This window comes from Hoplias malabaricus, chromosome Y (genome assembly GCF_029633855.1).
Source record: "Hoplias malabaricus isolate fHopMal1 chromosome Y, fHopMal1.hap1, whole genome shotgun sequence".
Lineage (NCBI taxonomy): Eukaryota > Metazoa > Chordata > Actinopteri > Characiformes > Erythrinidae > Hoplias > Hoplias malabaricus.
In genome coordinates this window covers 78,966,282-78,984,439 of record NC_089820.1, presented here as the reverse complement: position 1 = coordinate 78,984,439, position 18,158 = coordinate 78,966,282, and the positions used below count along the sequence as shown (strand labels likewise).

At 40.5% G+C, this 18,158-nt stretch overlaps 1 protein-coding gene across 1 annotated transcript; it reads right to left on the bottom strand.

The window, feature by feature from the left end:
* Positions 1–672: 672 nt before the first annotated feature.
* LOC136679376 (vesicle-associated membrane protein-associated protein A-like) lies at positions 673–17,908 on the bottom strand. The gene is made up of 6 exons (XM_066657872.1): positions 17,710–17,908; positions 6,906–7,058; positions 5,478–5,581; positions 4,774–4,854; positions 2,740–2,922; positions 673–1,787 (listed from the first exon to the last, which is right to left on the bottom strand). Exons 1-6 carry the CDS (start codon positions 17,765–17,767, stop codon positions 1,626–1,628), a joined length of 741 nt encoding a protein of 246 aa, XP_066513969.1. The 5' UTR covers positions 17,768–17,908; the 3' UTR covers positions 673–1,625.
* Positions 17,909–18,158: the final 250 nt, after the last annotated feature.

The window sequence follows — 18,158 nt, the reverse complement described above, 5'->3', positions numbered from 1 at the left end:
TATAGTGTCGGGTGAATTCGAGTTCGACTTCGATCACATTTACAAGAATAACGGTACCTCTACATTTGAGTTTAGCTTGTTGCTAAGCTATTGCCATGAATAACGTTGGTTATTTAGCTAGATACTGTCATAACAGTCAGTCATAACGGTGTTTTACCGCGGCGTTGTTCAGCTGTTGTCCACCAGTGACGTCACGGTCGCGTTCAAGAATTTCCGTAGCGAGCTCGGGTTTTGCCGTCAATTTAATAAAATTGTCAGTTTTAAAGCAAATTAAGCTGCTATTTTCATTTTAATTCATACTTATATCTGTCAGTAACTAAAATAATGTGAAATATTCATGGAGGTCCATTAAGTGGTGCTTAGCCTTTAAAATATAATCTTTAACTGAAGTAAATATTGTGTAGCATTGTAATAAACTCAGTTTTTGCCTCAGGATTCTTCCACGGGTGTTTCTTAGGAAAGCGTTTGAGAGTCAGTTCTCTCCTGCACTGTAAATGCTTCTGGAGCTAAATTAAACAGATGGCTTGAGGTTTTACACCAGAATCCAGAGACTCAACACAGCCCTCTGAAAGCCCTCTGGAAACTAACACGATGGTTTGGACGGTGTGTGGACGTCAGAGAACATCAGCGAACATAAAGGAACAGATCCACAGCTGTACAAATGGATGGTTTTTTCACTTTTATTATTTATTTTTTCAAATGTTGAATAGCATGGGACAGGACAGGAGAGGTGTAGACTTGAACTTCAGTCAACGTTTGCCTCAAATAGGGATAAATGCTTTGTACTGAGAAAAATAAAGAACATTAATAATAATAATAATAATAATATTAACAATAATGTGATAACAGTAATAAAAGTCTGCATTGGTACTGTTAGGGATAGGAAAAAAAGACAATGTACAAAAGGGGGCATCTTTTTTCCAGCCCGAGTGTTGACATGGAGAGGCAGCCAAGGGTAGAAATATCTGCCAGATTTTTTGTCCCCCCCCCCCGAGGCCACCCAACAAAAAAGGGTCACAGGGTTCCTAAAATTGTGTGTTGGTTTTGATGGAAGTTTCTTTTTTCCTTTTCTTAAAAAGGATTAAAATTACATTTACAAGACACCTAATATTCCATTGAACTTTTAATAAAACGAGAAAAAGAGAGTGAGGAGTGGGGGGATGAAAAATGCTCACATTTCTACGCAAACGTCTCGGATGTGTCTTTTCTCGTGTGATGGTGAACCTACTCTCACACGTCACAGCTGTGTCAGAAACCTGTTCGCTTCATTATTCTGTCCATCGCACAGAGAAAAGAACAGTACAAAACAATAATGAAGAGAGAGAGAGGCGAGATCCTGTCTGAAGCTCCCGAGCTGCGCTGGTCTCTCTCCCTCCATCTCTCTCTCTCTCTCGTTGAACTAACCGTGTGTGTGGCTGAAGAAGGTGAGGCCCACATTATGATGCCGCAAATATGTGCGTGCTGCCGCTGGCCCAACTACCAATGATATGGCAAAGTCAACAGAAAGACATCCTCCTTTCATCCAGGCCATGTGATCTCTCCATTTCTCTCTCTCTCTTTTTCTCTCTGGAACCGGTTGACAGGCAGGCAGACATGTTAAGACTTCCCCCCACTCCCCGGTCCATCTACAGGATGAACTTGCCGAGGAAGAATCCGATGAAGATGGCTGCTATGACGACCAGGAGCGATGGCAGGGAGCTGGTGGTCACCTCTCGGCCCATCAGAGAGCTGGAGTTGTAGGCTGTGTGTTCGGGCCGCTGGGGCTTCCTCAATCTCAGGCCTTCGTCCTGAAGACGAGCAAAAACAAGTCATCGATTACAACTGACCACAACGAAACAGCAGGGATTAGCCACTCGAGCATGAAAACACATGGGGTCCACTGCAGGTGCGCTGTCACGCCTTGTGAGTTTTGTATTTAACGGGAACTTAAAGCTGGTAAAACAGTGGTAGAGCCAAAAAGTGACGGTACACAGAAACAAAGCTCTGCGTTCAAACAATTTCCAAAACACTGTAAAATAACGCCCAGCATCAGATGACACATTCATACTTGACGTTTGGCTCTGGTCGGCACCACAACGAACAACTACAACTCAGTAAGACCCATAAAACACGCAGAGGTGGTGAATTCAAATCCAGAAAGTGAAAATCCTTCCCAGAATTCTGTTACAACTCCCTGACACCTCCGAGGCTGCTTTGAGATGGATTACAGAAGCCAGGGAGTTGGAAGGAAATCCTGGAAAGGGTTTATTTTACTTTTAACTTTGACCACATCTGAAAACAGAGCAAAACCACCCTGAGTGACTTGGTTAGAACCTTTTAATTACGCAAGAACCGAGGAACTGAGAACGAAATTCTCTCTAGTCTTTTTAAAAGCCTCCCGATTTTAATTTGTACCAAAAAGTATTTTAAGGCTTTACTCGCGTTGTTATTGCCCCGTCCCGATAACGTCCAGAAATAAAGCAGAAACATGAAAACAGTCTTTGAGCTGTGGGCATGTTAAAATTAGAAAAAGTGCCAGACAAACAAGCTTTAAATTGTTATGATTTACAAGAGGAGATTCCATAAACTTTCTAAAGCAAATTTCACAGTGCACTGAATCTGTCAAACAGGAGTCTCGGCCTAGGTCTTTGGAAGTTGAAATGTGTGTCCTGTACCGTAAACTCTACCAGAGACAAACAACGTTGCTTTTCCAGTACACTCCTACAGCCTACTCCTTCCCTACAGAATGGGACAGGTTACCTTCAGCTGCCTGTTGTCCTCCTGCAGCTTGCTCACTTCCATCTGCAGCCTCTTGCACTCTTCCACCACCTTCTTCATCTCTGGCTCGTCCAGGGCGGCGCTGGTCGACTTGGCCGCCACTGGACCGTCCACCTTGGAGGAGTTGAGCACCGGAGCGGCCTTGCTGACTGCGTCCACGTCATTCTGCGATTGTACGTCAAAACCTCAGCGTTAGGCTCATGGAGAGACATGCAGGGAATCATTCATTCAGCCATTGTACCGACGGCTGGATGCATCACAGAATCCGTTTTTAATATGGCTTTCATTTTCAGCGCCACTCTATGACGCATACTCTGTTTTTCCCAGTGACTACAAAGCAAGCCTTTTATAGAAAATTAATTAAAAAATAATATAAAAATCGCTTTCATTTATATTGTTTCATTTGTAGCAGTAAAAAAACAGACTGCTCCTTTGATACGACGAGGAGAGCGTAACAACAGCCTGTTTAAACCATATCAGGGCCATTCGTGAGCCAAGCTGAAACCCAAAGCAGACTTAACGCTACTGTCGAAAGAGACACAACCTCATCTCAAGGAGTCCCAAGTCTACCACATCACAGAGAGGCTGAATATAATCTGTCACTGACTGTGGGAGCGCAGCACTAGCGCTAGCGCAAAAAGCTTCAGTTGCGGCTTGAAGTGGGCCATCGCCAGCGGTGACAACGGTGATGACATCACGTCAATGAAAAGGGGCTGGGACGGCTGAAGTTTGTGGGGAAGGACTTACGGGATGGTATGTGAATTGTGGGTAAAAACAGAAGTGGTGTTGATGCTTTGTCAAAAGCCGTCTTTAAAAGCAGTAATAATAGCCACGCCGTCTAAGTGCATGACGTCAAACTGAATTAAAAGAAAATCTACAAAGCATAAAACACAAACCCATGGCAGATCCCTTTTTGGTTAGGGTTTAGACGCAAAACAAAATACAGAATAATTTCAGGTCATTTAAAAATGTTTAAGACGCAATTATTCATTCATCTTCCATAATCACTTCATCCTGATCCTCGCGGTGAGTCTGGAGTTGACTAGCAATCACTGAGCGCAAGGCAGGAACACACCCTGGAGAGGGCACCAGTCCATTGCAAGGCATCATCCGTCCATACCTCCCTCCCACACACAAACAGGCAGTCCATCTACCAACCTGTGTGTTTGGACTGTGGGAGGAAACTGGAACACCCAGAGGAAACCCAAACCGACACAGGGAGAACACACAAAACTCATCACTATCAGTGACCTGACAAAACTCATACACTGACTTCCACTAAAAGTTAAGCTTTTGTTCCTACTCCAATAAGATACATGTTTTTCTTTGGACCTTGACCTCTGAACTGGGTGCTGTCCTGAAGCCCTGGAGGTCACTCCTGTTGCCAAGGTTGCTGGGAGTAAGGGGTAACGGGGGGCGAGACTGCAGAGGGGTGCGGAACAGGACCCTACTAGAGTTTGGTGTGGCTGAGTGATGAGGCATCAAGTGAATACATCTACTGTTTGTGCCTGGGCCCCAAGCAAAGAGCATGGACAGGCTTCCATGCACAGGAGTGCCCAACCCTAACTTTATGGACTGGGATTGAGATAAAAGGACTTTGAAACATGCAAATATGAAGCGAGAGGGTGTGTACAGTCAGCGGTGTCAGTACGGTGTGGTAAAAGAAGGCTGTGAACTGGTTACTAGTTACCACAACTTCATTACAAAACTGAACCTACTTTCGAGCACAAGCTCAACCGGGGCACAGCAATAGCAGCTAAACAAGCAAATAACATTCACTGTATTCCTTCAAAATGTAGCAGGCGATAGTTTTGTGCACTTGTACCGCTGACAAATTCACGCCATCAACAACGTGTGTACATTTATCTATCCGGTTACTTATCATAATAAATGTAAAACAGTCACAACTAGTAGGTCAAACCCATTAAAAAACACTTGGGAACCGCTCACATGGAGAGTCTTTCAGCCATCCTGATGTCCTTGCATTCTGTCACCCACTTCTTCCCGTATACTCACCATTTTATCGTTTTCAGAAGGCAGCTCAAACACGCATCTGAGTTTGGAATCCATGAGCTCATCGGGTTTTGCCTCTTTCCACTGTGTGGATGAAAAATAGGCAAGCGATTCATCAGCCTAAATGACAAGCAGCTGGAGCCATATCTCTCACACACACACACACACTCACACTCTCTAGCAGTGAAACACTAATATTTTCATTACAATTAGACAAAAGTCTCAAAACGTAACAAAATTAATAAGTAAATAAGACTACACTGACTATTAAAATGTAAAACTGTACAAAATTTAACTTTTTGATAATTATTTTTGATAAATGTGTAAAGAGCAGGATATAAAGTAAAACATTCTATCTTTCTGAACAAGAAAAGGCATAACCTGAACACAAGCATCAACCACTGTTTATTGTGACCCTGACTAAACACCCTGGACCAAGACATGGATTAGAAAACACTGGACTATGGAATCACAGTGACTTTGCTGCCCTCTGCTGAATCAAAAAGAGGCATGTGATGCATGAACAGCACAAACAGTCTGCTCTTTCACACATTTTACATGCGTGGTTCAACCAAACAAGAAGTCAGAATAAAATACGTTCACAGAAAATCACCTGACATCAGATCTGAATCAATGTTTGACAGAACGAACCCCTGAATGGAGTAAAGTGTGAATGTATGATAACTCTGACTCAGAGCGACTCCTACCATGGTTTCTGTGTCTCCAGTGGAGGCTGGTGCAAAGATGGTCTGCACCATGAATTTGTGTTTACTTTTCTCATTTGGGTCGTAGTCAAATGGCTGTAGCATTACTGCAAAAAGAAAACCCAAAACAGTGTTTACATATATTAAGATTTCAGCCTTCAAATATAAGAGGGACGTATTATACAACTTTTCTGTATTCTGCATTTAAACTCTACATGAAATGTCTGTGACGTGCTTTGGTCAAAACACCACAAGGATCAAACACCACATGCTCCACGCTCATTGTATTCATTTTGCTCCTGTTAAATTTATGTATGGTCCCGAGCTGTGATTGGAGAGACTCGGATTAGGAGGAGGGACAATACTGCACTTCATGTTTGAAACAGCGCAAAATCAAATTAACTCGTTTTATCCCAGGTTTTCTGAATTTAGGAGGCCTCTAAAGACCTCGTTGTTGAGTAGGTTTCAGATCCACAAATGAATGTGGACATAATGTCCTTTCACATAATAATTTGAAATAAATAAAAAACACTAAGGAAGAGGGGGGAAAAAAAAGACTACAAATCATTATTTTTACTGTTTGTGAGTAGAAATGTTGTGTTAATTTTGTAAAAATTTTGGGCAAACTTCATGATCCAATTTTGTCTTGCCCTATATTAATGCCAACACCAACAAATATTTATGTACAAAAAAATATGTTTCTGTTGGCTTACAGATGCAGTTAAATTAACAAAATGCAGCAGTTAGTTACTCTTTATATATAAATATTAATTTGAAAAAATTATATTTGTCAAATTTAACATCTGCCTGTTATTGTTTTAAAGCACATATCTGCCCACATCAACAGGAATCTGAGATCACTGCATCCCTAGTGCAATGTTTACTCTAAAAAACAAACTTATTGAGTTCTGCAGAAATGAGTTCTGTGATGCTCAGAATTAAAACTGCCACAGAACAACACTTCAGCTGACTCCTGCTATGAGTGTGTCACTATACCAAGCATTTTCCTCAGTCAAGGGCCAACAAACAACCTTGACATCCAAGTCAACAAAACAACCCATCAATTACAGTCTGGATTGCAAAATTTCTAAGTTATGAATCGTCTTTTAAAATGGCATCATTTTATATAATGTTTAGTTTGTGGAGAAGCCCTCCTTGTTCTTAAGAGAAGGAGTATTGAAACACATCACACCACTTTATAAAGAATGATATACGGAGATAAAAAAAAAAGACACTCAAAGATAATCTGACTGCACAGCTAACTCTTTCAACTCTTTCCAGGGACCTAAAGAGGAGCTTTAGCTGGAAAGTTATGTGGCGAAGGTGAGATTGCACAGGAGCATATTATACATGCATATTAGCTGGCCATGTTTAACTTTAATGCAGGTATTCAAGGGAAACTTGCGTATATTTTACTGAAGTAAAGCTTACCAGAGATAGTGAGGAAGGCGCCTGGGTCGATAGTGCCGCTGTTAGGCCGTACACAGTACCTGCGTGGAGCTGTGGTCTTTACTTTGAAACATACTTTCCTGTCTGACGGGTTCGTCAGCTTCAGGGTAGCTGTGACGACGTCTGTGAACGGACCTTGGAGGACAGAGAGAGTAAGAAGTTGACTGAGAAAGGCAAAGCGTTTCAAGTTTAGAACCACCACACTTGTATTAGTACGGTAATTATTTGACTAAACACCTTGCAACATTAAAACAAAGTGGTGAACTCTCATTTGGGTTATTTTTACACACAGAAGCATGCACCTTAAACAATGATTTGTCACAATATTCATGCAGAAAAGCATGCAGTAAAAGACGCCAGGAATCATTAAAGACTTATTTACATGTTGCATTTAAAACCACTTCTCAGCATTGATGTCTAGTACTAAATATGCACATAAGGTTTCTAAATACAGGGGGTCCTTGTCTTACGACGTTGAACCATTCCTACGTGGCGTCGTAACCCAATTTTCGGTGCAAGTCAGAACATACGTACATACTGTACGTAAATAACATACTGTGAGCACTTATCCTATCCTAACACCTATCCTCCTCGGTCCCGAGCCGTGTAACCTGTACACGCGTAACCGTGTATTCTTCCGCCGCGCACACCACACACGAAGTTCACGTTACGACGTTTACGACACAAAACCACAAGTCGAAACAAGGCTTTATACAGTAAATGGGAGATGTGTCGTAACCACGAAACATCGTAACTCGGGACTGACGTAACCTGAGGACCTCCTGTATATTCAAAGTGTCACGAAAGTTAAAAAAGAAAAACACATTCCGATCCTTTATATGCAAAAAAAAATGATACGCTGTCATTGTAGAATGAGATGTCTGAACTGTACACTCCATGAGAGGGCCGTGCAGAGCCTGGCTCTTGAGTTTATCATCTGTTTACTTCAAATACCAATGAAACACCAAGACTACTACAGCTTTCTAAACACTACACTACACCAGAGGAGAAACAGTGCACATCCCCAAGAGCAAACATAAGCTTCAATATTCAACAATAAACACCATTCCTAATAATGAGGCGCAGATATGATTCGGTCCTTCACATCACTGTATGGATTGTAAATCAGCCTGTACTACAACACAAGAACTAGTGAATGTGGTGAGACAGGTTTGGACTGACAGATAACTACAAACACTCTTAAGTCGTAAGTCAGAAGTCAGCTTTTGCGTCTCTCTAAGATGAAACCGTTTATTCCTCCAAGTGATTAAAAGGTTCTGTTCTGTAAGTCGTCTCTGGTATTTTAAAAAAGACATAGTAAAAATGCCTATAATTTGAGAGCACAAAGCCTACTTTGTTCTGACTTCCTTCAAATGTCAAACAATTGAGTTTAATCTGTTTTTTTTTATCCATAAGTGGATTAGTTAATCATTTAAGAGCCCCCTTATTTCAAGCGGTCACTACGCTATGCAGGACGATGACGTAAAAACAGTCAAAGTCTTTGAGGGGGAAAACTGCGGGATACTGTGGCCTTGTTCTTTAACAGATCAGAGCTGGCCATGAATATTGAATTACATAATTGCATCTTGTCCGTGAAATCTCAATTTTCAGCCTATTCATATCAGTGCCTACACTCGGAGTTCTTCTAAACAGGTGTAATGGTTAAATCTGCAATGTCCTTACTCTGAAGCTTCATAAAGCCACGCCATCAGAGGGACCAATGAAATGCAGTGGGAGAATTTAGGAGAGCTGACAAAACATGTGAGAGGTGGTTCAGGTTTAACATGTTTACACTTCATTATGCAACATTCACTGGTTGATTGGAGTTGAATTTATTCTGGTAAATACTTTCTGGATGATGCATTAACACGCTCACTTATTTTAAGGTGGAGCAGAGTTAAACTTTTGCCCAGCCAATTTAACACAGAGTAAAATTGCATGTTAAAAGCCCAGGTACACATTACACTAAGCCAAGAGGTGGGGAACATTTTTCATCACCAGGGACAGAATTATTATTTATGGATCTTGTCGTGGGCCACAGACTATAATAAAGTTACATATACTAACTAATAACACTCCCTCAGTATCCAGCCTCAGCTTTTACGCCATCAGTTCATTGTCCATGCAAAGAAGCTTGCTGTGCAGTTCTTTAATTCCAATATTGCCTTTCACCTGAACAGGGAGGGCTGCTCCACCAATGAAGCATATTGACTTTCCTTCCAATTCTATCGAGAATAACTTTCCGTTTCTCAGCTGTTTTTGCAAAACCGGACCTAGCTGATTCCAGAGACAAGGCTATTCGGGGGAGATACTATCTTCATTCTCACAATTGTAAAAAAGTAAACATTTATTGGCACAAACACCAATAGCAACTGCATGAATGCTAAAAAAAACAAACAAACTAGGCAACAAAAAGTGGGCTGTATGTGGTGGATTGGTGAGCCATATATTGCCTACAAATTACAGTTCCCCCACTCATGCTATAAACTCATGAAATAATATATACTTTGTCTAAGTATCTAGAAGCTCTTTCTCACAATTTTGCATCCTATAAATAACCTTTTATTCAAAAGTAACGCCAGCTGTTGACAACTACAAATGTACAAACGTACAAGAGATTACTCAATAACGCCCTTCCTACTGATCACTCATCTTTCATTCTAGGTTACAGGTTATTGGACGCACTCTGTAGGTGTTCAGCAAGTTACAGATAAACCATATCTGCCGTTCAGTTACGGTCAGCTCCATTGTGTTCTAGCTTTACAGGCGGGAGTGTCAGAGGAGAGGTGGCTTAAATGTGCACAATCCTACAAGGCAGCATTGTGTAAGGAGAGTGACATCAGAATGTGACCTGCCTGCGTGGCACCAGTCACCTGACACACAGTGAGAAAACACACAAGGGAAGTGAACATAAAATACTGATAACCAAGCTTTCAACATGTGAATATAAGCTGATATCAATAAGCAGTTTAGAAACATGAAATCCCCTGTAAGACTACCATGTTTCACTGGTGAAAACCATGCAGTTCCTGCCAGAGGCACATGGGCTCATCTAGTATATGAGATGTGTCGCCAAATAATTTTGCTCATCAGCCACTTATGTCGTTAATAACAAATGTTAATAGCAATCCTCTACCAGTTTCTTTGATTATTACTTTATACGTAATACACCTTTTTTTTATTCTATAATTAATTTACAAGTTGTACAGGATAAGCTTTGCTTATCTGAATGAACCCTGCTCTATTAGATAGTGTCCTGTGACTCGCTAGTGATATCACTAGTCAAGCTGTGCCCTAAACATCAATGCTATACTACATTATGAGACCTAATACCTAAAATTTGCTTCTGTACCTAAACAAATTAGGTTAATCCGTTCATCTTGAACTTTTCAAATCGTATGTAAGCAATTTAAGGAAAAAAATCCCCATACAACGCAACTTACCAGGAAATTCTTAATTTTCAAATATTTTCGCAGTATTTTAAACGATTTAAGTTGTCTCTCTCTTCATAATGATTTTACAGACTACTCTCTTGCAAAGAACTCGTGGAATTTAGCTTTCATTCACAGACACAGCTGCACATCCACCATTAGTTTGCTCAGAGGTCACAGCTGAAAAGGGGAGAGATGGGCATTGAGACCAAAGCTTGAGATCTTATGACCAAGTATGTCTCATATTAGCATATTAGGCCCTGTCAGGAGTGCTCTAAAAGGATCAAGCAAAATCAGATATGTTCTGTAAAGAGAGCAGGAGGCCAGATGTTTACCTTTGTCAACTAAGTCCAAGAGAACAAGGACGGCTGTGTCCTGCCCAAGCACTAAATGAATGTACTGAAGAACATCAGATAGAACATAATGGAATTACAGCATCATATGAGCCATCCTTCCAACAGAAAGAAAACAATTTTTGATCAAATGAAATTTTTATATTATTTCATTAATTTTAATAGCAGTCCTACGTTAACAGTTTATGAGTTTTGCACATTTCCATGAAATATTATGTTAAACGTCGCAATTTTTAACCATTTATGAGGTTTTTAGATTGAACATTTGTAATTTAATCTAGGATCAGATCCATCTAAGTTCAGTCATTTTAATCATCTGACCAAGTTCAATCCTTTCAACTCTAACAGAACATACGAACAGACCCTGGACTATCTGCTGTTGTACTGTAAGATGAGGTAAAACAGAGATGCACTAAACGGAATTTCAGGTCTGATAATAAATCACTGAGCCCTTGTATCAAAGAAACGCACGTGATATTTATCTGATAAACACCTCTAAAGACTAAAACGATTCTAAAATGTTGTTTGAATCACTCCATTTTAAATAAAAGTCACTGAAGCATTCCTTCTATTTATTATGCTGTATCCTTCAGTTATAAAAGCATGCTGAACTGTTTATCTCCAAATGAAAAAGTGGAAAAAGCAGTGCAACTAAAAATGGAAATGGTTGATTTATGATTTTACTCTGGAAGGGCTCACAACCTTTTTGTGGCTAATATTTTTTTCTTGCATGTTCATATTAATAAAGGCTTATAAATAAAATGGCCAACATAAGGTTGTGAACCCTTTCAGAGAAAATTCAGGTATCAACTAGGGGTGGACGATATGGCCCTAAAATAATATCACAAACTTTCAGGGTGTTTTGGTGATAAAAAAAAATTCTTTCCGATATGACAAATGAATTAAAAATTATAACTAAATTATATATTTAATTTAATATTTCCATCCATTCATTATCTGTAAGCGTTTATCCAGTTCAGGGTCGCGGTGGGTCCAGAGCCTACCTGGAATCACTGGGCGCAAGGAGGGAATACACCCTGGAGGGGGCGACAGTCCTCCACAGGGCAACACCCACACACACCCCTACGGACACTTTTTGAGTCGCCAATCCATCTACCAATGTGTGTTTTTGGACTGTGGTAGGAAACCGGAGCACCCGAAGGAAACCACGCAGACACAGGGAGAACGCACCACACTCCTCACAGACAGTCACCTGAAGGAAACCCACGCAGACACAGGGAGAACACACCACACTCCTCACAGACAGTCACCCGGAGGAAACCCACACAGACACAGAGAGAACACACCACACTCCTCACAGACAGTCACCCGGAGGAAACCCACACAGACACAGGGAGAACACACCACACTCCTCACAGACAGTCACCCGGAGGAAACCCACGCAGACACAGGGAGAACACACCACACTCCTCACAGACAGTCACCCGGAGCAGGACTCGAACCCACAACCTCCAGGTCCCTGGAGATGTGTGACTGTGACACTAACCTGCTGCGCCACCGTGCCATTAAACATATACTACATTTATATATAATTTTGAAGCCTTCTTTAATTTTTAACATAATACCCTGATTTATTGTACATCTGATAAGTCAGAATATCACTATTCTCACAATAATGAATTATGATATTATTGTGAACGATATATGACACAGCCCCAATATCAACCATTCCCATATAAAATGAATAGTTAAAGTTTACAGCTACTGTAAACCTTTACGTTCAGCTTTTTCCCAGTGCCATTCACAATGGTAAATTGTCACAAAGCCTGCATAATACACTATATAGCAGCTGGCATTCCAGAGTTAATATACTATGCTCCGTTTGAAAGAGTTGAAAAATTGAAAACACATAGTAATTATATATATTTTTAACAGCGCATAAAATGACAAATCCTAAACTGTCTGTAGTAATGATTAGCTGCAATTCCAATATTAGATAATTACCATTTGAAAGAAAATAATATATCGGTTACTGATACATAACGTAACAAAAGGAAAAAAAAGCAATAGTCCAGAGGTTAAAAAGCTCCACGTATTGATTTATTATTTATATATGTCTAACAAGATGTCTGTCTGTCTGTCTGTCTGTCTAGTTCCTAGAAGTCCTATTTAGTTGCTGAAAGGCCTTCGGCAGAATCATGAACACTAAAAATATGTGACGTCAAATTTAATTTCACTTTTAAAGAGAGCTGTGTGTGCGCTACTCACTTAAATGACATCTAGCATCATGCTGGCTCTGTAAAAGCATGTGAATTCAGTTAATCATGGACATGGCCTACTGTATCAGTTAACAAATCTGAGCAGTTCAGATCTCTTACTGAATCTCAGTGGGACTCTGAAAGCTCTTTCGTCTTGGTCACGAGTGCAATTACAAAGATACGATTTCCCCTCCTTACATTTAACCTATGGATACTCCTTAAAAGCGTTCACTTTACATTTGTTCTCAAAGAGAAAAGAGGAAGAAAAGGCTTGTACTAGGCAGGGTCATCTTTCCCCTGCTGCAGCTTCCCTATCGCCTCCACTTTCTGTCCGTACCAGTCTCCCACTCCTCCTGCCACTATAAATAACATGAGTAGGGAGAGACGGAGAAAGACATGGCGAGAGAGGCAGCACAAACAGAGAGAAAGTAGTAGAAGCGAAAGGCAATGAGAAAGCAGGAGACAGCCTGAGAGAATGACAGGAAGAAGAAAACAACACAAAAATGAGAAGTAGAAGAGTTATAGAAGTGATGAAAACAGAGAGAGAGAGAGAGAGAGAGAGAGAGAGAGAGAATAAGAAACAGGGATTGAGCAATAGAGAACAACAGCGTGAGAGAAGCAAGAGAGCAAGATGAGGACTGGACAGAATTGGAAGTGACAGAATTGAGAGACAGGAGAGAGGGATGTGGGGAGAAAAAAAAGAGGGAGAGTAAAGAAGAAAAGAAAGAGTGAGAAAGAAAAAAAAGTGTGTAAGTGAACAAGAGATGCCAACAAAGTGGGTGAGAACAGGAAAAAGCAAAAGAGAACAAAAAAGACTGAAGGAAAGAAATGGAAGTGACAGAAAACATGAAAGACAGGAGAGATATGGATAGAGATAGAGATAAGAGAGAGAGAGCATGTAGGCTTTTTGCAGTTGAAGAATCCCAGTAGAGATTAAGTAGCAGAGCAGGGAGCAGTGTTTAGATGCTGGCGGCTGTTTTTAGCTCGGCAGAGACAGACCTCCATCCTGCCGTGGCCTTTATGAGGCCTGCAGCTCGGCTGTAATCTCCATGGCTCCCTTTACCACTCCACAGCCAATTAGTTTTGGTACTGAAACTAAAAACAGAACTGGTGAACAGAAACTAAAACAAGAGGATGTCAGGGCTCATGTACTGTGACTGTCATGTACAGCTCTGTCAGAACCAGGTTTCTGGAAGATTCTGGGATTTGACATGCACCTGCAAGCTGTTGTGAGCTTACAAAAAAGGATGCATCAACCAGCACACTTACAAGGAAATTGCATTATGCAATAATACTATTCACTGCCAGAAGCCAAAACCAGGCATCTGGCCACATCCTGTCAGAGTCTAGCAGGCATGATGGAGCTTGGCTTTTAGCAAGTCTAGGAGCCTTTAAAGATTTATCAATGATTATTGACAGCCACAAATTACAACAAGGTGTAAACAGGCCATTGGAGATGTTTATGACTTGCAGTCAAAAACAACCTGAGCAGGTCAGGCTAAGCTAATAGAGAAAAAAACAGTGAACTGAGGTCACAGCTTGAAAAGATGCAGCATTATCTCATTTCTAACCATTTGCTCATGACATAAGTTACGAATGATCATAAACATCCTTAGAACTTTCCACATTTCCCAACTGCAACAGACAGGATAGTGCAGCTGTAACTCAAACAATGCAACACAGTAGTACGACCTCTACTCTTTAAGAAAATGACTGGAACACAGCCCTATTTCGATCATTGAATTAATTTGTAAAAAAGTACTAAATCAGAACTAAACACACAAACATTCTTTGGCCAAGGAGACTACGCGTCTCGAGACCTGATCAGTGACCTGGCCAGACCATTTATGTGAAGAGGAGTAGGAACAAATGATGCCCACATGAACATTCTCCCTATTACATAACATATAATCTTTTAGGGCGCTCTGAAATTAAAAATAGTTAGAAACGTTAGAGTCACGCCAATAATATGAGGTCAGGGAACACACACTAATGCCAGGGAATACACACTAACATCACCACAATCTGTAATGGTGTAAACATTGTGTTTATGAGTTCTATGCAAATTCCATTACGTTCTAAATGTTCTAATACAAGCGTATGGATAAGTCGTGCTGAACTACACATCATCTACAATGATTTACTTACATCCGATTATTTTAAAAGAAGAGGCCTACGTTAAAAACCACAAATATTTCAATGATAACGATATGTTTATTTCCTTTAACAGTATTCAGAGTCAGCGTGACATTTTCAATACATGGTAAATGTTTTGTCCGACAGTGGTGGTGACTTCAGTCCTGCCCAAAATCTGGAAACATCCATCATATATTGGGAAGCACAATCCCACAGAAGCCATTAAAATGGATTTATCTATGAGAGAAAGAGCTGTAGAAATAAGCCTAAGGTACAAGAATCCTGTGTGAATGGCTGTATCTGTTAAATGTCTGTCGAATCTTATGGAAACGTAGCTTTCGTTATTATTTCAAATGAATGCTCAAATCAATCTATGTATCGTCAAACCTCAGGTGTAGCACCCTAAAAAATAAAACAGGTAGACTGACCACAAGTGGTTTGATTATAAGCTCTAATTCTAACTGTTAGCATAAATGTCCATGCTAATAACAATGGTGGTAACAAGAACTAAATTAAATAAATCTGTGTGTCTTCTATAAGAACACATAAAATCACAGTTAAATGAAATTAAGGATTAATTTTTTCTTGTGCTTTGAGATGTGTATGGTGTGATGAATGTAGTGTAGCCACCCCCATCTTTGACATTTATAAGAATTTAATTTTTTCCTTTGCCAAAGGGGTCATAAATATTCCCAAATGTAGATGTGTAGACTGCATTCCTCCATCCCGTCATGTTACATTAATCCTGACTGAACAGAACTTAAGATTTCCTTTGGTAACATTTTAAATAGAAACAAACTACAGACAGCTTAATCAAAGTAAACTCTGCTGGAGAATATTCATGAAGCAAAGGTTAATCTTTATAATGTTAAAATCACTGCACTGACAGGACCTGTCATATGACTGTTATCTATTCTAACTATGAACCTAAACAATGAACAAAAGCTATAGTAGTGTCAGGACGTTATATTTTTCCAGACCACCTGCTACCATCCCATATACACTTACATACACAAATATAGTGGCTCCTTTTAATGAAAGCTGGGATGCTAATGATGTTAGATTGGTCACTGAGTTCACACTCATGTGGGTTTTATTCCAGAACGCATGTCCTGCATAATTTAACACCACTCAAAGCTGCTGATTGTACAGTGCATGAGAAGTCTGAAGGACAGAGCTGATAATGCAGAATTGATTTGTGTACACAACCTAGTTCAGTGCTAAACCCATTTAGCTGAAGACCCCCCACCCTCTATAAGAAAAAACACTACTTTGTGGCCGGGTTTGCCGGATTCATCCATATATCACTGTGCATAAAAATCCAGGGTTTTATTTATTTTTGTTTTTTTTAAGATTCACCAAACAATTAAGATTGCTACATAACAATTAAAACATGAGGTTTGACAGCCAGCAAACTTCAAAAAGACACAGCCAACAGAGAGTGTACTTAACACATTGCTTTATTTAGTGCACTTTGCTTGGAATAGCATCAAATATTTATGTTTCAGCTAACAACCTCTTCAAGTCAACCATTTAGACAAAAAGACTAGACACTGTAAAAGAGTATATAGTAAAATCAGTGTGGGCTTAGGCTCCAAAAATCATCATAATTTAATTCTGAGTGTCCCCACTTTATCTGTTAGAAGTAAACAGGACATTTTTGTTACTTTATCTTTAAGACCAAATCTATGCAAATAAGCTCTGCTCTGATTGATTCCCCTGAACTGTGGCTAATTCAAAAAGGCATCTGTGTTGAAACACTTACCTGTCATTGTCCATTTTGATTAAAAAGGTTGTACAGTTAAGGCTGACACAAACTATCTTTGGTATATTTGTTTGGACTGAGTAATGGTTTATACGAAAAGCAGACCAGGCTGAAACACTCCTTATAACTTAAGCATTAATTAATGAACTGGCATGTATAACCTTGAAGGCATTTGGGTTTTTGTGGCTGTATTAACGCTTAGTTTCCATATATTCACTGTAAAGTGTGGGGTGAATAATGTTTTAAAACAATTTGAATAATACATCAAACAATAATATTTAAGCTAGATGAGGCTAACTAGGGTTTCCAGGATATTGTCTTGCTTAAATCGAGCTCGGTATATCAACAGTGCAACTAGTTGGTTTTAAGTTGCGCAGCTCTCTCTCTAACTCCATCAGCTTCATCAGCACCTGCTAACGTTAGCGCGCTTAGCAACATCCACGTCGCCAATGAAACTCAACGCCGAGGCTAGTGCTAACGGCTACGCTAAGACTAGTTAGCATCTGGGCAACGGCAGGCTTGATGTGAATGCGAAACTGAGACAGAGGGGAACAGTCGGAAAAGGTAGAAACCGAAAAAGAGAAAGTGTTTTCGATCTAACGTTGCGGTTAGGCTACTACCACCACTGCAAAATAACAAGGCAGCTTGTATGTAGTATTAATCTGGAAGGTACGCGGCAAGCACATCTTCAAAGTGGCGGCCAAAGCGGTCGCCTCCGCTACTCGAGCCCGAGGCTCCGCCGCGGCCTCCGATCCCTGCCTCAAAATGGCGGGCGATGCGGTCGCTGAAACTCTAGAGTGAAACAGCTCCGTCTCACCGTAATTACGGCTGCAAATCTTGAACGGGTGAACGAATGAGTCACCGGCAGCGCTGCGATCTTACCTCTGAATTTGAGGTCGCTCGGAGGATCGAGGATAAGGACTTGCTCCAGTTTGGACATGTTTCTGCTGCTGTGGATCAGCGGAGAGAGCCGAACCTGCTCGTGAACGCGCACTCACGGCCATACGCCGCTGCTGGGCGCGTTCACGATGACACTTACTTACTTATGGGCAGTTCTCCACCTCCGACCTACTGTAGAGATATTGCTCCTACTAAACTTAGTTTGTTCTTCAAGAGTGGTACAATCTAATAAAGCGAGGGCTTTATTAGATTGTACCACTCTTGAAGAACAAACTGCCCAAAAAACAACACTGTTTCCTAATAAGTCATGCCCCCACCCAAGTTATCAAAACACACGTTCCTAATTCTGAGCAGCTTTTCCAGTCCAATAGATTTAAGCTGACTTGCTTCAAATACACCTTGTGGTTTTGTCTACAAACAATGCAAAATAA